At 47.2% G+C, this 21,688-nt stretch overlaps 2 protein-coding genes across 7 annotated transcripts in view; both read right to left on the reverse strand.

Moving 5' to 3' along the window:
• Positions 1-4,025: 4,025 nt before the first annotated feature.
• FASLG (Fas ligand) lies at positions 4,026-9,745 on the reverse strand. Its single transcript, XM_010409326.4, has 4 exons — positions 9,277-9,745; positions 8,890-8,935; positions 7,936-7,989; positions 4,026-7,534 (listed from the first exon to the last, which is right to left on the reverse strand). Exons 1-4 carry the CDS (start codon positions 9,664-9,666, stop codon positions 7,140-7,142), a joined length of 885 nt encoding a protein of 294 aa, XP_010407628.3. The 5' UTR covers positions 9,667-9,745; the 3' UTR covers positions 4,026-7,139.
• Positions 9,746-16,193: 6,448 nt separating this feature from the next.
• The window catches only part of SUCO (SUN domain containing ossification factor), a 40,269-nt gene continuing 34,774 nt past the window's right edge, over positions 16,194-21,688 (reverse strand). For 5 of the 6 annotated variants that reach the window (XM_039555979.1, XM_039555977.1, XM_039555975.1 and 2 more), the window contains 5 exons: positions 20,955-21,059; positions 19,859-20,013; positions 19,422-19,513; positions 18,281-18,336; positions 16,194-18,123 (listed from right to left, as the gene is read on the reverse strand). In XM_039555979.1, coding sequence (XP_039411913.1) covers positions 17,677-18,123; positions 18,281-18,336; positions 19,422-19,513; positions 19,859-20,013; positions 20,955-21,059 — 855 coding nt within the window. In that variant the 3' untranslated portion in view covers positions 16,194-17,676. The remainder of the gene's footprint in view (positions 18,124-18,280; positions 18,337-19,421; positions 19,514-19,858; positions 20,014-20,954; positions 21,060-21,688) is intronic. The other variant, XM_039555976.1, reaches the window with a different exon arrangement.

Below are 21,688 nucleotides of genomic sequence, written 5' to 3' on the forward strand. Positions count from 1 at the left end.
TCTGCAAGAGGTTTTCACACCCTAAATGCAAGAGCAAAGTGTTCAACAGTGGTACCAGACTTACAGAGGGCACAAACCACTAGACAACAGTTGCAAGAAAACAAAGGAGAGCAGTTTGGTCACAAAAAAAGGTCAATCTTCCAAAGAAGGCTATACAAAGAAGCGACACTTGCCATCTAAGTGATGTTCCTGGAGAGTCAAGGGTTTAAGACAAAACCCATTTGTTTCTTTCATCTAAGGCACATCCTTCCTTCATATAACATCATTCTCTCTCTCTTGGTGTGCTGCTTTGGACCTGGCTGCGGGCTGGTGGAGGGGACAAGCTCACCCCTGTCACCATTTCCACACACACTTCTGGTGCTGGGCCTGACCCCGGCACAGGCACTGCGGGAAATCAGCCGGCTTCTCTTCAGTGCCTCATAAAGCTGGGGTTTACAGGCAATGAGCCGAAACACCGAGAAACGAAAGCCCTGCTACCAAGTGCCAATTTTAGGGTTTGGGTTTTTTTCAAAGAATTCAGTGGTTGTATGGCTGCTGGCAACTCTGCCTTCAGCCACAACGTTCCTAACAGCACTCTTGAGCATGGTAGCCTCGATGCCTGCCACCATGTCCCCATGTTCTCCTGCTTTGTCCCCTCAGTGTATCCTCCAGCTTCCTTCAAGCACCAGGGCTGGATTTTTCCTTACTTTTGTCTGCATGAAGATAAAGGATTGCAGAGGGGGGAACGATTTTGGCTGAAAGGCTGGTCAGGACTTTCAGGTAGAGTCCCATAGGAGAGAGGAATCAGCACCTGGAGGCAGAAGCTCCCAGCGCCACCTATGGCCACCACCAGCCCGCAGAAAAGAGTCTGGTGGCAACAGAAACCTGTGCAGGTGGTGCTCTGTTCCTTCCAGGGGTCCTGTGCACAGCACTGGCATTTCTCCAGTAGCACTGCAATTCTACCAGCTCTGGAACATGTTAAATCTGTGACTTGGAGAGCTCTGGACACATGGATGCACAGACTGGCAGATGGATCTCACCCTGTCTTGCTACTAAACACCCCCCTGTGCAGAATAAAATGCATATGATGACAAAATAAACTCTTCAAGGGCAGGGAGACAGGACCTCAGGATGGTTCAAACTGGATTAAGAAATTACCATCCCCTTCTTTCCATTGACAGCCTTATCTGTCACCTCCTCCAGCCCAGCAAGCAGGGTCTCCACAGGATGTGAGTGGGAAATTTCAAGCAAAATGATCATTTCCTTTTGCTGCTTAAGGATAAACCAGTCAGCCAACCCACCCTCACTCAAACCAAGTGCAGCAATGGGATTTAACTACTGAATGTGCTGAATTCCTCCCAGTCCTTCACTGCTGATATCAAGCAGGGAATTTGAGAAAATTGCATCCTCTTTGTGCATTTTTGATCCTCCGTGGTTTGGATTTCTCTTTCAGGACTGTAATGAAAGTTAAAGCTTGAATACCTGTTGTTCATACAGAAACCATATTAGGAGACAGAAATGTTCCTCTCTGATGCCTTTTTCTCTGCCATATTTTGCCTCTGTGTTGACATAAACCTCACACTAGTGAGGAGAGAGAAACATCAGGAGAAATGCATGTCCCCAGCACAGAGCTGAGGCGAACATGCAGTCCAGTTCTGATAGTCATTCAGATGGCTCAAAAGGCCAGCTATTCCCCTGCCAGTGCAGGTTTCCTAGCTGAAGGCCCCAGGGAATTAGATGACCAATTTCAGTCCCCAGGAATGACAATGGGGAACCAAAAGAATCCCCAACACAAAAGGAATCTGGACAGGGAGACTTTTTCAACTGTTGTTGAAGGAAACTGGTTGTGGAATATGGGGAAAAGAGAGAGAGATGTAAAATATCTATGATGGTTTGTAAGGGGGGAGAGAAGCTGATTCTCTCATAGAGAGGGCTGAGTTGTACAGACTGTGCTGAGGAATGAGGAGGCAGCTGAGGGAGAGGAAAGCATGTTGTGGTTTGATATTTCGCCTGAAGCTTTTAGTGCCTTTGCTACCCAGAGGAATGAGCAGCTTATTTTCAATAAAACCTGTGAGCCTCCAGAGCAGAAAGCCTGTGTGCCTGTTCACACAGCTGCTGAGAGCTTGGCAGGGGCAGCCAGCCGGACCAGTGCCTATGGGTAGGATCCTAAAGCAGCATTGCTGGTCACACCACAGGCTGGGGACACAGCATCTCTTCCCAGCCACCTGGCAGAGACACCCTTGCAGGCACTGCCAGCCACCTCCTGCACCACAGGCTGTAGTCCCACATCTCCTGGGACAGGTCATGTGCAGGGAGCAGAACACCCTAAGAGCAAGAGCAAAGATTCATCTCTTGTGGCTCTCCTCATTACCCCAAGAGATGAATCAGCAACAAGCCATCAAGCTTCTCTTCTTCTTTTCCCTTTTTTTTTAGTAAATAAAATCAACCAGAAATTCGCATGCAACTTGCAGCAAAATTACTCCTCTTTTACTCATCTCATCCTCTCCTCTGCCTTGAACCTCAGTCACTTAGTCATGCCTAAAATTACACTTCTGTAACCATGATGTAATACACCCATGTGTCAGAGCACTAGGGGAATAATAGCAGTATCTATGTTTACCCCTCTTCCTTTTTTCCTGTCTCTAACCACTAGACAATGCTCCTTCCCAATCTGGTAAAATTTGCCAGAGTCTGTGCAGCTCCCTGGGCTGGAAGAAGTGACCCCACACAAGACATTGTAACAGAAATTCAGGGATCCCAAGGCTGGCTTCAGGTAAAAAAAAAAAAGAGGTAAAGGGAGGTTTAAAAAATAAAAAAAGGAAAACAATAATCAGCCTCCAAAAAAGCAGCCAAATCACCAATAAAACTTGTCAGATCCAATAGAAGGTTGCTGCCTGCACTCACAGGATTTGAGTGGCTTCAGACGTATCAATTCTTCCATTCTTACTCACGCTCTCTCTCCTCCCGGGAGGCTACAGAAACAGTCCCATCTCACACCTCTCACCAGTGCCAGCGCCAGCTCTCTGCCTGAGCTGTGAGGTTTCCCAGCCAAGCTGTGTATCCAAGGAAGCCTGCCAAGAGTGAGTCCATGCTGTGGCTCCATTTCTTATCCCTACACCCTGATGCACCCACCAGGGATCAGCTGGGGATCGGCCACTGCTCCTTCTGCTTTTGCTTTACCTTTGCTGTGCGCCAGCCACCTTCCTCCCATCCTGAGTGGCCATGGACTGGGGAAGAGTCAGTATACATGGATGCAACAGGCAGTACTGGTGAGAGAGATGCTGGCCATAGCTGTGCAGGGAACATTCCTCCCTCCCTGACCAGGATTCCCTCTGCTTCCACTGCGCTTTTGCCGTGGAAGCAGCAATTGCCCTGCCCATACAGTCTGGTCTGTGATGCAGCCCCTTCTGCCACCTTGGTTACAGAACATCCTGAGCCTGCACAAGGTTTGCAAAGCACTGGCACCTGGTCTCCCTTTTCCTCCACCAAGGCATGTAAAAAGGATACAGCATCTAATACACATCAACCACAAAAGAGGCCATATCTCTGCCAAGCAGCTCTCTGAGCTTGGCCACAAAGCAGAATAAATATTTGCCATGCAGAACCCTGATTTGGCCAGCTGCACATCCAGACACATGGGCATCTTCTGGGGAGGGTTCAGCTGCCCACACTGTCTGTGTCCTGGGCAGTGGAAGCAGACCAGAGACCTCTTATCAGGAGATGATCTGGGCTTGTCACTTCTTGTCAGCCATGTTCTCTGCAGCGGGGGTGTCTCTGGAGCCCTGTTAAGTAGTGCTGAAACCCTGAGGCACCTCCACACTTGACCCAGGCTGCTCAGTCAGGAGAGAGGATGTCAGCTCAGACCACTGCAACCATGACCTGCAGGACAGAGAAAACCCAAACATCCACTGGGTCAGTCCTGCTGATGGACCTGGGATATCCTTTCTAGTGCAGAGACCCTTCCCTTGGTGGTGAGGGAACAAAAAACTTGGTAAGCTCAAATTAAATTTCAATAATTTATTTTTATTAAATAATTTTAAGTACAGTCCAAGAGCTATTAAAAATCACAGAATAGTTTGACTTAACAATAGCTCCAACCCCTGTTTATGGAAGGGACCCCTTCTGCTACACCATGTTGCTCAAAGTACTGTCCAACCTGACCATGAACACTTCCAGGGATGTGGCATCCACAGCTTCTCTGGGCAACCTGACTCACCACCCTCTCAGGGAAGAATTTCTTCCCAATGTCCAATCTAAACCTACACTCTTTCAGTTTAAAGCCATTTCCCCTTTGTTCTGTCACTCCATGTTCTTGTCACAAATCCCTCTCCAGCTCTGTGGGAGCCCCTTGAGGCACTGGAAGGGGCTCTAAGGTCTCCCTGGAAACTTCTCCAGGATGAATAACCCCACCTCTCTCAGCTTGAGAGAGCCTAATGTCAGAATTTAATACTCATTGAGTATTTAATGGTAACAATTAGCAAAAATTTCTTTAAATAAATGCTAATTAGCTAGATAAGCAGATGACTTTAATAAAGTTGGTGTGGCACAAGCAGCCCATGAATTGACTCCATGCAGCTTGCAATTGTGTAATCCTGTCATGGCCTCACTTCCAATCTTTAGTCAGAGCCCACGAGCAGTGGCTTTGCTCTGGGCAGTTTAGAGGGATATTTGAGGAAGGGATCACCGAGCAGAACCGTGTCTCACTGGCAGCTGAGCTGCTGACTGCGCGTGATCACGGCCGCTCTGACTCAGGAGCGAGTCTCAGAGCCACAGCTTGATCCCGCAGGGATAAGCCAGCTCTGTTCACCTCAGGAGACTCGGCACTATTTTGTAACAAGACTGTCCACCCCACTGTGCCACTGCCTCCAAAACATGCAGGTCTGTGGTGCCTTTAGCATTTCAGATAAGGACAGATCTTGTCCCTTCCTGGTGCACAGTGAGTGCAAGTGCTCATCCTGCCCCAGAGCTGACTACAGCCACAGCCTGCATGAGTTACTGGGTGCTGACCTAGAGAAGCCTTTGGGATCGTTCCAGCCCTTCCAACACCGTACTAGCAGACAGAGTAACTTCAGGGCAGGCTTCCTATGGGCACGGAATGCCCTGCTTCTCTCCAGGCTGCTTCCCGGTAAAGAAGGGAAGCACACGATGTGCTCGGCTAGTTTGGCTACAGAGACAGCTGCAAGCTTGCAGGCACATGTACATGCAGATTCCCACTCCCCACTTGGATGCCTCATCACTAGGAGAGCAACACAACACAAACAGCAATCAGAAGAGGACAGCAATTTCCAGCCTTTCCTGGCAGGGTCTGGGTCCAGCAGCTCCACCTCTGCGCTGTGCAGTTTGCCCCTCTGATACGTGCAGGGGCAAAGGCAGTGAGAAAGAATCAGTCAAGCCATAAAGTCCCTAAGCTTCATCCTTTTGAGACACTTTCCATCCTGAGAAATGCAGTAGAAATATCAGCAATGGCTGCATGAACAGGGGCGCAGTTTTCCCTTCACACTGGCCACAGCAGTAGCCAGACCCCTGAGAAGATTCAAAGAAATACTTCTCTGAAGCAAACAGCACAAACTACAAGCCACAAGCACCAAGCTGAGAGCAGCACCATGGAAAAGGAAACAAATACTTCAGTCTGCTGAAGAGCCACACTCACTGACACCAACAGCAGAGCTGCAAGAAGGCAGGAGCCCAGGCAAGGGTGATGATGTACCACAGCTACAGCCTTTGTGTCCTGCCTGGTGGCAATGTGAGTGGCAGCCCCAGGGTTAGAACTCCATGGACCTGACACCAGGATGAACAAATAGGGTTTGGGGTTTTTTTTACACCATTTCTTTGCCCTTCAGACCACTCTGTGAGAAGGGCTTCTGGGGCCAGAGATCACACAGATGGTGCCTTTGGAGACAGCAGCATTTCTGCTCAGCCAAAAGCACCCCGGTTCCACTCAAGCTCAAAACTGTGGTTTGAGCTCAGGTCCTTCCTGGTGGTCAAAGTGGGCTTGGGCTGCCTGGTCTGTGCTGCCCACACCATACCTCCCCCATCCCCAGATCCAGTTTTGATGCTGGAGCTCCAAAGCCTCATGGAAAGGACACTGGGCACTGCCAAGAAGGCAGCAAAGTGGGATGAGACTCCCAGATTTCTGCCACACTGCTGGAGAAGGAATGAGATGCTGACCCCTGATCACAGAGGCCTTGCAGTGCTTTGACCATGGCAGAAGCCTGTTGCACCAAATGAGGAGAGGACAGTACCATTCACTAGAAAAATATATATTTACCATCTGTGTTTTGCTCAGGAGAGAACATCTCATGACAAGGGGCCCAGCTGAAGTCATGCAATTGACAGGTGCCAGCATGTCACCACCTGCATCATGAAAGGGGTGGCAGACCAGACCTCCATGGAGGACCCTCATGTGCTGCAGGGGCAGGAGGGGGGGTTTGAGGTGCTGCTTTCACCTCAAGCCCCACTGCTCTGCACTGCTGTGTTGCTCGGATTACATCAGCAGAGCCTGTGGTCACCCCACCATCCCCACCACCACGGTGCGGTCAGGCTTCCACTTCTGGGACACCCTTCATGGCACTGCTGCTTCTGGCATGTTGGGATGAGTTAAATAAAGGGGTTGGGGAGCATTTTCTGGGATGGGAGTGGTCGATAACACAAAATGAGCACAGCACCTGCTCCAGCCCAGCTAGCCGGCAGTGCCTGTGGTACAGCAGTCACAGTGCTGGGCAGGGTGGCCAGCCGTGGCTCAGGGGGAGCAGTTGTTCACACTACTCATTCCCACTGTGGTGTCATGCCATGACTCAGGCACCTCCTTAACACCCACCCACCAGCTGTCCCCACCAGGGCCGTGACACCACGTGGAGCAGCAGGTCCCAGTATCTTCTCAGGTAGCAAGTAGTGAGTTCCAACAGGGTCTTCAGCACGCTATGTTTTGAGTTTGTCAGGGGTTTTTGTAAGGAGAATATGTGCAATTCTCTTCAGGCTGATGCAGTACAGTGCTTTCCAGGTGTCTGCTTTCAAGCCTTTACCAGTTGCTTGAACCCCCTCCTGCTGGGAAACTCAAACATGGTTTCTCAATGGGTTTTGTGGTGCCACTGTGCCCAGGCAGCACTCACCCCTCACATATCCGTGTGTGTGTGTGAAGGGGCTGCCAGCCATGCTCCATTTCAAAGCTTAAACAAGCCGAAGAAAGTCTTGGATTCCTCAAAATTAACCAGAGCGATTTTGGAGACGTTGACATGCAAACTGTCCATCTTCCTGAGCTTGAAGAGAGCCCCCAGGTAGCTGTTCCGGGCCCACATCCTCTGCCCTGTGCAGTAGTTGATGCCTTTGTCCTCCATGAGCACGAGGCTGCCCGGAGAGTTTGGGTTTCTCTTGTACACGATGTGGGACAGGACCTGGCTGTCACAGGCGCTGCTGCGGAAGAGGACATTGGAGTACACAAAGTACAGCCCGGGCTCGTTGATGACCAGCCCCCGGTTGTGGTACTGGACGCCACTGGTGTAGGCATGGCCAGAGATGGGCTCCCACTCCAGAGGGAGGTCCCGCTGGGCTGGGTTCCCTGGAAGCCAAAACAAGACAAAAAGAAGGTGGTAAGTACATCCAGTTGAGTGTTTTTTCCTCAGGTCACACCCCATGTCACAACAAGGCAACCGTTCTCCGAGCCTTGTCTGCAGTGCGGAAAGTCCTCCCCGACCTCACACCTCACCAACACCAGCCCCCAGTGACAGCTCCTGTCCTCCACACCCCAAAGCCAAGCCAAAACCAGGCCTCACTGAGAAGCATAACTGAGGGGGAGGGTTTTATCTGTGGAGCAACATTCTACTGTCAGAGCAGATGTGTTACCCAAGGAAAATAGGAAAGCCTTGTGAGGTGGGCTCCGCCCAACTACAGCCATGCCACCCCCTCATCCCATCACACCTGCCCATTCCCCCCTGCTCCCACCTCCTGCTGCTCCCTCACCTGTTAGATGGGCTGCCTTCCTCGCTTCCTTTTGCAGTGACTGCTCCTTCTGCCCTGCACAAAGATAGGGAAGACATTGGCCACGTGCTCCATGGAAAAGTCAGCCCAGAGGGCAGTGGGAGAGCTAGCCACAAAGCTGACACCTGAGATCCATCCCACTGGCCAGGCAGACCTTGTCCTCAGGAAGGCAGAGCACAGCTGGGAAAATCTGCCTTCCCTGGAGGGCTGAGTTCCCTTTGGAGAGATGGGCCAGTTCCAGTGACTCAGTATCTGGATCCCATCCCACTCCATCCTTCACTTTTCCTCAACATCTACTTCATGTTCTCTAATTTTGGAAGCAGCCTGTTCTTTTATCAAGCCAATTAAATTTTCCTCTCCGCTCCCCCTTCTCCTTTACACTATTTCCCTGTTTCTATTTATTTATCCAGCCCCCTCAAGAAATTCAGGGTTATTATTTATGTTCAGCTTTTGCTAAAGAAGCCTGTGATCAGAGCACTGAGCATCCAGTTCAAATGTCAGCTCCCCTTCCCCTAAAGGGGAAAATTTATTGATATAGGAGTTGATGAGAACCAGGACTGCCCTTTCCCAAGAATTTTGCTATTTCAAATTTGTTTTGATTCAGTATCAGAACAAATTTGAAAATAAATTAACTTTTCTAATAACCAAAATCCGCCAGGGGGGGAAAAATAAAACTTTTCAGATCTAGAAAAAACTGTCAAGAGAGCTGAAAATTTCTTTCTGACTTGGCCGTTTTTTGTAAAGGATATCCTCACTTACAACATTAACATGGAATGCAAAAGAGAAGCAATAGTTTGGAAGTTCAAAACACAACTTTTAAATTGGTCCACTCAAATTGAAACCCTGGGTTTTTTCCTAAATGAAATCTAGAAAAATTGGCAGGTTCTTGTGGGAAGTTTCAATTTCACTGGGTTCCTCCTCCAGGCACAGACTCACCCGTGAGTTTCTCTGAAGCTGGAGGGATGTGCTCAGCGCTGGCAGACTGTCAAAAGAGAAGAGGGACACTGGCTTAGACTGAGAGCAAGGACTGTCTTTGACAGTGGCTAATTCTGGATGCCCATGGGGAGCTGCGAAGTGCTAAGAAATACACAGGGAGAGACCTGGCAGCACTCAGCAACATAAAGAAATCCAGATAAATCAGTCACCGACCGAGCAGTCCCGTACGGGAACAAGCAACCCCCTTCCTCTGTCACAGCAGACACTGAAATGCCACCATCCTGCCCCTTGGGGAGCTCTGCACCACCTGAGCATCTCAGACACGATTCCAAGTGTTTCTTTTTCCCTGTTTCCCCAGGGACCTGTGACCAGCCAGGCAGACCTCACCTCTCTGAGTTCATCCACTTCCTTCTCCAGGTGAAAAATCTTAAACATGCACAGCCCCACTCCAGTGAAGGCCACCAGGATCAGCAAGAACATCACGAGGAAGCCGACGCTTCTCCTTCCCCTGTTGTTCCGTGGCTTTCTCCTCCGGTCGGGTACCGGTGGTGGGAAAGGACCCACGGGGGGTGCCGGGGAGCAGGAAGCACCTGCATCAGCACAACCGTCCACCCAAAAGATCTGGGGGTACACGTAGTTCAAGTTCTGCTGCATGGCCGGGAGCGGGATGGGCTGGATATGCCTGGTGCGCTCTTCCCTGTGGCACCCGAAACCTGCCGGGCTTGGCCCAGCCTGAGCCCTGGGGACAGCCCCAGCTTTGCCCTGGCACGGCTGCATCCCTGCAGCGGCGGACACCCAGCTCGGATGCTGCGACTCTGAGAGCCTCAAGCATCAAAAGCCTCACGCATCAACATCAAACCGCCTTCCGGCCCGGGCTGGCGGGTCACGACCCCCCCGCTCCTCCCACAGCTCCGTCTCGGGACACGCGGGGGCTGCGCTGCCGCCCGGGGCTCAGCAATCCAACACCCTGAACAGCAGCCCCAAAGGATACGGGCGGCTGCTTTCCCACGGCCCGTCCTGGACCGCGAGCAGAGCGAAAGGAACGACAAACTCTCTGGCATCCTGCACCGCAAGGGAGAGACAGAGCTGAGGACTCCTGCCCACAGCAGGAGGATGAAGAACCAATCCCAAGTGGGATGCTAAGGAATCGCTTCGTTCCTTACCTGTCCGTTGTGCATCCCCCCCTTTCCTCGGCAGCTCCGCAGGGCATGGATCCCGGGGCACGGAACACAGGCGCTGTCCTGCCGTGATAAAAACCTCAGTGAGAAGAGGAAGCCACTGTGAGTGCTGCAGCCTGAGCAGAGCTGGCCCAGCATGAACAGCCCAGGCAGAGCCAGCTCAGGGGGCTGCCCTCCTCCCTTCCAAGGAAGAACCCAGAATCCAGACCATGCTGCAAGGGCCAGCACTTTTAAGAGCTCATTACAATAGCCTAATGAAGAGACACAGGGACATTTCCGTTTCTCAGTTTCCATTCCTCGTTTACTGCAGATTTCTAAGCAGTGACAGTGAGATTGACCCACAGATTTACAGGTGCACACAAGTGATTATAAACAATTTTTCTTGCATTTTACAGCCCCGTGTTGAAGTGTGTATTTGTATGGAGTGGTGTTAAAAAAGAAGGAAATGCTTAACACGAGCAAACTAGAGATTTGTCTCCTGTGGCTGAAGGAAGCAATCACAATGTGCAGGCTTTGATCTTGAACATCAAAACTGGGATCTGAAAAGAGCACATTTGAACAACCTATGTACACTTGTTTCTCTGAAGCAAGGGCTCAGCTTTGCCTGCAACCATAGCAATAAATCAGACATGCTGACAAAGTCTTGCCTACACCACCAGACATCCCACTGCTTTTTGAAGATATTCACCAGCCCTTTGCTGCAGCAGTGCTCCACAGCAGGGGTTTCATCTGGCTCTTCCTCACACTTCTGGTTTTAAAAGAGACAAAGGCAACATAAATCCAACTCTAACAAGTTCAAGCTTGGTCATGCCTACCCTGGCTCAGTCATCCTCTCTGTATCCCAGAACGGCATTCCCCAGCCACCCAAGGACAGGTCCCCATCCACTCCCACAGCCGTTACAAGAGAGGGTCACACAATGGCTTTGCCCGGAGAGGATCCACTCCCAAGTTTTTCCCGACACTGTGTTTAATGCCAACAGCTTATTGAGGTGGGATTGAGGACACAGTAGCAGTTTCCCTTAAATGTCACAAGTGTTCTTGCTTCTAACCCACTGCTTCCTATTATCACAAAGATGCTTTTTTAATGGGTGGGTGAGAGGGAAAGAAAAGGAAACCAACTGAAGCAATTTCAGCTGCACCTTCTCTTTTGGATGCCCAGATCAAGAGCCTGCTAATACCACATGCTGTGGCAAACCAAAGATTGGGGCTATTTTACCATCAAAAAATGCTTAGTGCACAACATGCTTTCAGGGACCTCTTCCTCTGCTGTCACGCTCCATTTTCCTGTCACCACCTGCAGACACCACCAAGATGACACACACTGACTGGAAGATGGTGTCAGGCAGAGCTGTGTCTGCATAGCACATCAGGATCAGAGTCACAGGATGGCTGGGGTTGGAAGGGACCTCTGGAGATCCTCTGGTCCAAAAAAAAGCAGGTTCTGGTGACTGCAGGCTGTGTGTTCTGCTGGCTTCCTGCTGCTCAAGTGACACAGGATATTAACAGGGCTACTGAAATAATGGCAGGACAATTTGCTGTAGTCACATGAATTTTGCTAAAGGCCTAGAGTCAGAATTTAGACAAGGCTGAGCCCTCCTAAAATGTGGGACAAGGACAACTGGGCAGGAAAACAGGGCATAAGAAGGACAAAAGGGGTGACAGATTTGCCTCCACCACCCTATCCCACTCTTGAACCAGTCTGTACACTCTGTTTCCAGCAGCCCTAATATGTCATTTGAACAGGAAGGAAGGAATATTTTCCAATGGAAACACCTTCCATAGCCCTTACCAGACAATTGTTCCCCTTTGCCAAAACCAACAAAAACCATTACAGACTGAAAAAGAGGATTTGCTCAGAACACTCTCCATCCCCAATTCACCCTCTCCCAGAGAGGTGGGAGCTCTTACTAACAAGACACATAATTATGCTGAAGCTGATGGCAGAGAATCAGCCAGCAGCTAAGAATTTGTACCACCATGATTTAGGGACAAAAGGATGACCTGCCTGAAATACCCCAAAGAAAGCAGGACTTGAATGATCCAGATCTAATACTTGACAGAAAATAAAACCTGAAACTTAAAACAAATACTGAAGTGTGAACCTCTGTGTAGGAGAGGCTCTCACCATGTTTTGGACAGAGTCTCTCTGGAAGCAATTAACAAATCTTTCCTCTCACACTAATGATTAGTGGAAATGCTAAAAAGCAACTCTTGAAAGCCAACAGGGCTGCAGAAATTACACCCAAGAGCAGCTGAGAAAGTTGAGGATCATTCTCATTCAAAAACACAGGATTCAAAATAGTGAGGACAGCGAATTCAATCAGAAGAAAACAAGGCAAGAAACAAAGACTGCAGATCGAGCTCTTTGGGTAGAAGACAATGAATTAGAAAGAAAACAAGTCTGCAACTGAGAGGCTCCTCAGCTGGACACGAGCTTCCAGCCCATGGGCTCCCATGAGAGCTCACATACAGCACTAGGCAGCTACAGACACTCCTGGAACTCACTTCACAAGTCTTTGTTCAACTTCAGAGAGGCTCTGGAAGAAGTTGCAGTAACTGTTGGACAGAGAAGAGGTTCAAATCTGTCTGTTCAAGAGTAGATTGGCAGGGAGGGATGGATGGTGAGTGGAAAACCTATAAAGAGAGGGATTATTTCCAACAGCAGAGAGCTCTTAAATCTCACAGAATAAAAAGCTTCCCAAGGAGTCACTAAATGTGACAGAGTTTGGAAGAGATGGATTTTCAACTGAACATTGGTATGGATACTTGTGAAAGCTGCCTCCAAAGGGAGAGGACATGCATCTGCTGAAGCCCGAGAGGGGTGTAGAAGGCAACAGAACTCACCCGGCATTTGCAGTTAGCACTGACATCTTCATGTTGTTTTCTTTCTTACGTGTTTTTTAAGTTTGGTCTCTCAAATGATGGTGATGCTTTTCATTTCCTCAACTGCTGTCCTTGCTAGGAGCATTTGCAGCACATGTAAATGCCATGTTTTGGTGCCATGGCGGGGACATTCAGATATTCACACTCAAGAACAGGTTTTAAAGTCTACGGTTAACAGCCCTGGCCTGGCATTACAGTGTTTAGTATGTCCCTCTTCCACTGAGCAAAGTGCTCTGTCCTCTCCTCCACCGTGATCACAACAAGCAGGCAGCAGCCCTGAATTCAGCAAAAGAGGGCTCTGTCCTGAGGTGAGAGAGAATCCAAGGAACCAAAGCAGCTGAGAAAAAGAAGAATACTTAAAATATTACTCTGCTGCTTTCATTTCTTTGGTGCCCATAGTAAGTGCAGGGAAATGACGTATAGTGGTTATGAGGTAATGGGATCTATTCTGAGAAACACAAGCAGGTCACTTCATACTGTACAACAGCTTAGTAAGGGGACAAAATGGAACAAGGTGCTGTGGTCACTCACAAGTTGTGAGGAAGATCAAGAGAAGGTGGAGGTGTTGAGTTCCTGTCCCCCCAAGTGGCAGTTGAGGGGAGGACAGGACATTCACAAGCCCTTCTGCAGAGTCCATGCCCTGTCCCAGCCTCTCAGCACAAAGCCAGCCTTGGCCCTGGAAAACACCAGCTGGCTCTGCTGGTCAGGGGGCCTAGTTGGTACTTGACAACTTTATTTCTTCTTGGGAGCAGCCATTCTCAGCCCATTCAAGATAAAAACTCTGACTGTGTCATTACAACTCGCAGAAGCTTCAGTAGCTGCTTCCAGTTATTTTTCCGGGAAAAGAGAAATAGCAGACAGGGATTCGTGTTTGCTGCGAGTTCGCAGAGGGCCCCGCAGCTGGACGGAGGCTCCAACCACATCTAACAAGGGAGAAAAACAAGCCTCAAGGTGGCAAACGTTTCTTTTCCATCTCTAAGTCCACAAGGTGCAGAGAGTTCACTTCCTCTCTGTTGCCTTCCAAAAGCCACCCTGCTGCTGTGGAGTTAATGGCAACTCTAATGGAAAGCAGCAGAATAAGGGCCAGTTGCAGCTCCCAGGCCCTGTGTCCAATATGAGACAGCAAGAAGGCAGCAGAAGGCTCCTTGGAACCTTCTTTCAAACTTACTCTGCTTAAATTAGAGAAAGGATAAGTAAGAAAAGATTGGTGAGTTTCAGTACCCTTTTCCAACCTAACCTTTTATCTGAGCAAGCTCTTGGAAGAGATTCTTGTTGCACTGTCACAAAGCCCAGCAACATCTCCAGCAGCACCTGCTGCTGTTCGACACTCAGGGTTTCCAGGAGATGAGCCACACAGGGCCTGCCTACAGCACTTTGTGGTCAGGGCTCTACACTTTAATTGTTCCAAATGAAGTGGAACATGTTTGTACCTAATTAAGCAAAACCTGCTAAGCTGTTCCATCTCGTGCTGTAACTCGGCAAAAGCAGAAGCCACACAACACCTTAGACTTGAGCTCTCTACTTACCTCACCACACAGCTGGTAGAGTTTGCATATTTAAAAAAGCCTGGATTTCCACTCTGATGCTTAATATATATAACCTAAACACCTTACTTTGGCAAACACAGCCAGCAACTCACACAAGGTGTGTGTTTGCACCTATCCATCCTCACATGGAAACCTCTGCATTAAAGATTTTTTTGACCTTGGGCTCAGGACCTGCCTGGACTGAAGGACACCATCCTCACTCCAGCATACACACTGGCTTCTTTACACCAACAGCTGTCCAACCTTAGTATGCAATATTGTAAGATTGTCCCTCCATGTAAGTATCCACACCACACAGGAATTTGAGATGTATAAACTGTCTTCATTAGAAACTACTATCCCTACACAAAATCCATAACCAATTTAAGAGACTTGATTCTAAAAAAATTCTAATTTTGAAAGCCAGATTGTGTGACATTAATAAAACTGCAAGTAGAAAATTACTCAAGACCCCACATGAAAGGAAAACATTAAGCAATAATAACCTGATGATAAGAGAACTTTTTTTTTTTAAAGTGGTTAGATCACTAAAAGCTTCCACCAGCAGCAGGTGGATGCTGTAGTTCAGTCTCCAGTCTCCTGCCAGAACACGTTCTCAAGTCTGCAAAAGCATAATTGGCCCTTGTAGGTTCCTTCAGATGTGTTATTCCCATGGCACACTTCCCACATGTTCATTACAGGACAAGCTTTATCACTGGTATTTTTCCACACAATGCATCAACTCCTTAGACCTAAGTCATGCCCAGTTTTTAAAATGTATAAAGAGAGCAGGGTATTAAGAGACCAGTTTAGAATGCATTTGGTTTCACATCTGGAATTGTTAACTTGGGAATCTAAACATGTGCTTAGGATTTCAACATGCAGTCTCATTTATCAGCGTAGTGTAGATCTGAGAGTCTTTAGTTCACAGAGAGTCAACATGGGCTGTTTTAGAATTCAGTCACATCCAGCTTCAGGTGATTCTTACCAAAGAGAAAAGCCCAGTGGTTGCCTGGGCAATAAAGGTACACGTTTCTTACACACGCTCCCCCCCAAAAACACCCAACACTCTCCTCCCTCAGCAAACTCCACATTCAATTATATTTTTAAATCATAGTGCTATGATGAAGCAGAGTCCTGAGACACTCAAGTGAGAACTCAGTGCTGGGGAAGTCTCCTCTGACCAGCAGATACTGGCCAGCCTGTGAATTTGGCATTTTGGCTGCACACAGTCCTGCTGTGCTTGATAGAAATAAGTTAGAGGGGGAGGGACCAGTAAGGGGCAAACTTGAAGCTGAAAACTCTGGTTTGAGATAATGACCTCTAACTTTCCTTTCATGGTCTTTTTTTATCCTTCACAAGCCTTAGCTCTGAGTACCAAGAGGTCACTTCATGCAGTCCTCCTCACAGAAAGCCACCACATGCAGGGATCCCCCAGGGCAAGGTATGAACTGACCCTGCTGGAAACCTTTCCAGCAGTGTCACAGGGCCACAGTTCCTGACCTTTCAGACAAAGCACCAATCAGCCTTCAGAATCCATTCCCCCACACTTTTCTTTTTTTAAACAGAATAACACATCCAGGCTGATAAGTTTATGAACTCCTTACTACAGCCCAAAGGATCCCAAGTCCTAGCCCTGGACTGAAATTTAAAGACTAGTCCTTCTCAAAGAACATAACCCACAAGTTTCATTTTCAAAGGAAAAAATGCCAGTAAATGAAAGACAAAGTGTTCAGATTTATTTGGAAATTCACAGTTTCTAATGGCACTACAGCTCTGTAGTTACATACTCTTGCTCCACAACATTGGATGCTGCACTCTGGTGGTATGAATTATCTTCATCCAGGTTTGACACCCTTCTGAATTCATGTTCAACACGTCTGGTTCATGTGCTCTGACTGGCTAATTGTGCAGATCAACTCTTAAGAGTACATCACTTTGAAGTATTCATAAACTAACAAGAAAGCAGCAAAAAAACAAAGGCTTTAAATAAGTCACATTACGTACAATACCCAGGGAAAGGCATTAGATCTATTAAAAAGGGTACCACTAAAAGTGCTCAATAAGTTAACTTATTTTGTACAATGCGAACCTGTAACACCTGTCAAAAAGAATAACCTTTTGTTCCACTCACTCAGAACCACACTCAACAGTTTAGCAACCACACATCCTATAGTATCCAAATATACAGTCACAGTCAAAATAAAAAACACTTGAGTATGAAATACCAACCATACCAACACTGCACATTTGTTAGCCAATACAAAAGCAAACGTTATGGAAACACCCACTGTGAACCAGCCCAACAGCTGCAGCTCCCAGGCTTTGCAAGCTCAACACAGCCACCAGAGCAGGCTCTGAGAATGCACCCTCACATTCTTCAGCTGAGCTTTCCCTGAGCTCAGCACAACAGTGAGCATTCCTCATCCACTTCCTCCAGAGAACTGCAGCAGGCCATGCAGGTGACAAATGCATTCCTCAGCCTCAGATTCCATCGCACACAGGAAATCCTGAAGAGCCACCGTCACTGATTTCGCACATCAGACTAAGCTCCGATTGTGACTGAAGGTGCAAATAACACAGTTGCCATCCCTCATGAGAGATTTTCCTCAACAGAGTTTGCACAACAAGAATCTAGTCAGGCAAGTCCATCTATTGGTATTTTTACAGTATCCAGTCCACATTACTAAGTCCAGCTGAAGGCTGACACATGTCCCTTTACAGCACTGTAGTGTTGCATCTTCAAAAAAAGCTAGAGAAATTACAAAATAAATCAAATGACAAACAATTGTATCTCCCCTCTTCCAGTGGCATTATAAATAGACAAAAGGCACATAAATATGGGAAGGTGCAAGAAATAGGAACAAAGCTAAAGGAAGAGGATTAGGCTTTTATCCCTATTCCACCCAACAAACTGGGTTTCAAAAAATCTCTGCCCCAAGAACTGTGAAAAAAAACCTTTATAAAATGAACCCTGCCCTCCCTCCCCCCAAGCTGTTCTCATAGGAAATTATCAGCCTTGTAAAGCTGCAGCTTATAGCCAAGATTGACACAATCCCATCTATTTAAAAAGGCAGAAACCAAATTTCTGAATACTTTCCAATGAGTTGAGTTCTTCGTCTCCCACTATCCTTCCACAGAATACCACAGACTGTTCTCAAACGAACAAACACTCTCCTGTTTGAGAAGTTCAGCTAGGTTTAGATGTGTCCAGAAACTGTTGTGACACCAAGTGTTCCCACTGTTATATCTTTGTTTCCTTTGATTATGTCATGCAGACTTGGCATTGACCCCGACTTAGTCTGTATTAGAGCGTTTATGAGCTTCCCTTGGTCTGAAACTTTCGACCGTCTTCGTTTTATAGCCCTCTTCTCAGTTTTTGTCTTTTGGGTCTGCCCGTTGCACAGACTCGTACATGCTGAAATGCCACAAAAATAGGACTCCTCAGACTGCGACGATGTTTCAGAGCTTCCTTCGGATGGAGGGCCCTTATAGGAAGAGTGATAAACCTCCCCAATGTTAGAGAAGTCCCTCTGGTTTGTGAAGGGCTTCCTTCCTTTGATCTCCCCGTTGGCTATTGGGTGCAGAGGCTCTGTTGCCGGCTTAATAGTCTCTGGTTTTTCACTTTTGTACTTGCAACGCTTCTTCTGAAACCACAAGTGAAAAAAGAAACAGTGAAGTTCTGGAAGTCAAGCAGAGCATCCAGGCCAAGCCTAGGAACCAGCAGGGAGAGCAGCTGAGATGTGCACCACCTGCCAGCAGGAACACCTCAGCCCCACTAGTTCCCTCCCCACAGCACAGTACCTTTTTCTCTGGGGAAAACTTCAGGGGCTCCACAATGTACAGATCCTCTGGATCCACTGTAAGAGAGGGAACATACACTTAGCAGTCCTGACACTGCCACTTCTAGAGCAACACAATCCCAACTAAACAGCAGCACAACAAAATACTCCACTTATCAGGCACTTTTTTTCCTCCCTCCTTTTTTAAGTTAAGGGGGGGCACAACACAAACACTGAAAGTAAAGTCAGCACACAGAGAAATTCCCCTGTGCTGTCATGGCAGCTGTCAGTGACACACACAAACACTCGGCTTTCTGGTAGATATGGCCATGGGAGAAGTACAGAGAACATCCTTTGGGGAAAAGGAGCAGGAGTCAGCAAAAGTTGAAGTCTAGGAAACCAAACTGCTACCAGTGTAACAGTGTTTCATGTGCAGCCTGCCCCTGACAACACAGATGTGCGCTTGCCAACGAGGCAGATGTTCAGACTGACATGAGACCACAGCAGGGGAGAATTTGGGAAAAGTGTAGTTTTGAAAAAAAATAGTTGGTGTTCACTGCATCACATTCCCAACTCAAGTTTTAATGCAGTTTTATTCACAGTACAATAATCTCTGAGGCAAGTTTGCTGCAGCCTGAAGAGCTGTGTCAGCAGCATTCTTGGTAGTTACTATGATCTGCAACACTTGGTTTTGCACGACACTCCTAAGAAATCAAAATCAGTTGTCCCAAGTCTACTATGAATACTGAAAAGACCAGATCATTCCTCATACCTAAGCCAAGATAAATGGTCTAAATTTTCTTACTGCAGTTGCTAAATTTGAATCCTAAATACCTGCCAAGTTTAAAACATAGCTATCAGGACTTCCCACATCTGGCATTTACAAGAACAAAAAAAAAAAAAAAGCTACTTTCTGCAAGCTTTGCAGACCTGAGTGCCTGCATTGACTGCTCCTAACCCCCAAAAAACATTTGCAGAGCAAAAAAAAAAAACTGATGGCAAAAACTGCATTTAAGGTTTTAGCATAATTTAGCATAGTTCTGTGAGCAGTTGGTAACTTGTTCACAAACCACCTTGTCTTACAGAACACATACATGAACTACACACACATTGTGCAGCACTAAGAGCAACACCAGAGACCAGATGTATGATACAAATAATACCTTCTTTACCAGCTAGCTGAAAAGACTGTGATCTGACCAGTGGAAGGGAAGTTCTTCTTTTCAAATTCATATCATCATAGGAGGAAAAACACCTAGGAAATTCCAGAAAGCTTTTTAAACACATTTTTCTCGGGACTTTGTCATACACATTTCTCATTAAGAGGCATTCTTGGCAGAAAGACAGAACTATTTGCTGAGGTGCCCAAGAAAGCCTGGCAGATACAGTACTATGCTTGCAACAAGTTATCAAGGCATATTTGTTAACCATACTAGCCCCAAAATGCTCCTAGGAGAGAGTTATGATCAATAGCTCTTTGCTATCAATTCTCAGTGTGCAGAAAGAAAACTCAGAATTAAAGCAGATGTGTCAGTACCAGCAGACTTAGGAAATAGAAAAAGCTGAAAGAATAATTAAGTTTCAAATATAAGTACCTTACCTTTTGGGGCTTGGGTAGTGATTGCTTTTGGGAATTTTTGAGAGGTAATCTTCACAGAACTGAGAAGGGCTCCTGCACCGCTGCACAAAAAGCACCAAGCCCAGAATGAGGCAGAGAACCAGCGAAATCACCAGGTAAGTCTGGCGATCAGAAACCTGCAGGGATTTGAGACAATCGTTGAAGACAGAACAACTCCATGATATTGCTATTCTTATGTTTTAAGCTTTAAAAGACAAATGCTATGTTCTCAACTCACTTTTCTTTAATTTCACTGAACTTGTTGACATTTGAGTAATTTTTCAGAGGTTTGATGCAGTCTATTGGCTGTGCAGCATTCAAGGAGTGAAGGCCAAATCCCATTAGCTGCTAACAGGACAAGATTTCCCTGTCTCCAGTACCAGCATAACTAGAGAAGCTGCCACTCCTTGCCAAGAGCATCCAAACCTCCCTGAAAGCAATACACTTCCCATAAGAAAACATGCTCAGAAAGTAACTTCTCTGGTTCACTGCTGACATGGATACAATACTATGGCAAATCTAAACTATGCTTTTTACCAGCTGACACTGCAGTACTTCACAGAATACAATTATAATCACTTGATTCAATGTTGTTTCACTAACCACAGCACTCATAAACAGGAGCTTAGCCAGTCAAGCATCAAAGGAGGAGTCTTACTAAGTGTCAGTTCAAGGAAGGTCTTTGGCAATAGGCACAAAATATAGAAGGTCATGTTTATGGTACTGCTTATTATTGAAATGCCAGGCAGGCAGAACATACACATTTGAGAAAAAACATTCCTATTATTGTTGCCAAGATTCCCCTAATCTCTAAAGATAACAATAGCCAGTGGGGAAAGGAGAAGGGTACCTTAGCTCAGACTACAATCACAGGGCCTAGTGGGTCTGCAGTAATTATTACCAATTTTGTTGTGCACAAGACAGCCCCAGTTATTCAAATTTGTAGCTAAAGTTGGCTGAAAGCAACACTACAGACAATTTAAAACCTTATTTGAGGACTCTGGTCTCTTCAAACAGAGATGTGTTTATGCATCTATTTCCTTTGAGTTCTCATGCCACACTGCTGAAGTGTGATTACCTCACGTTTTAGTTCCGCCACAGTCGCTGACAGGTTGGAAGCCAGCTGAGTCATGTTGGTGAGCTGTGCTTGCAACAGCTGGATTGCCTCTGTCTGACGCTGATCCTGTGGTGAACAGTCATAAGCATGCCATCAGTTGCCAGGTTCCCACTGTCTCATGCACTCATGGCTACCGAATTAGTGTTCTGTTTGACACAGCCAGGCACTCAGTAGCCACATGGCCTGTCCAGCGTTGTTTTCAACACAGTGTTCATGTAACATTTTCGTTTGTTAAGTAACATTTCCTAACGTTATGCCAGGTGCATTTCATTAGAGTGACTTCTGCTGTCCTCATCACAGGCAGAGTGAGCAGCCAGCTCCACAGTCACCGTCAGGAGGCCCCAGAAAACACATACAGCTGACCATGCAGAGCTCCAGTCTAAGGACTGATGTACAGCTGCTGTTCCAGGGCCAGGCAGCCAGTCAATGACAGGAGCCCAAACCAGCCAGGAACAACTCATTTGCAGCTAACAACTGCTCCCTGGGAAGAGCCCTAAGAGGACTCTAAATCCTATGAGAAGGGGAGACTAACCAAGAGGAGCACCTCAGACTGACCAGTGCTGATACTCTTCCAAAAAAACCCAAACCCAACCCAGAAAAGACAATACATGAAAGCTGCTATTTTCTTCATTGTTGATGGGTGAACAAACTACAGACCTAGGACTGCATTTCAGAAACTTTCAGATAATTTGAAA

The sequence above is a fragment of the Corvus cornix genome, chromosome 8 (assembly GCF_000738735.6).
Source record: "Corvus cornix cornix isolate S_Up_H32 chromosome 8, ASM73873v5, whole genome shotgun sequence".
Lineage (NCBI taxonomy): Eukaryota > Metazoa > Chordata > Aves > Passeriformes > Corvidae > Corvus > Corvus cornix.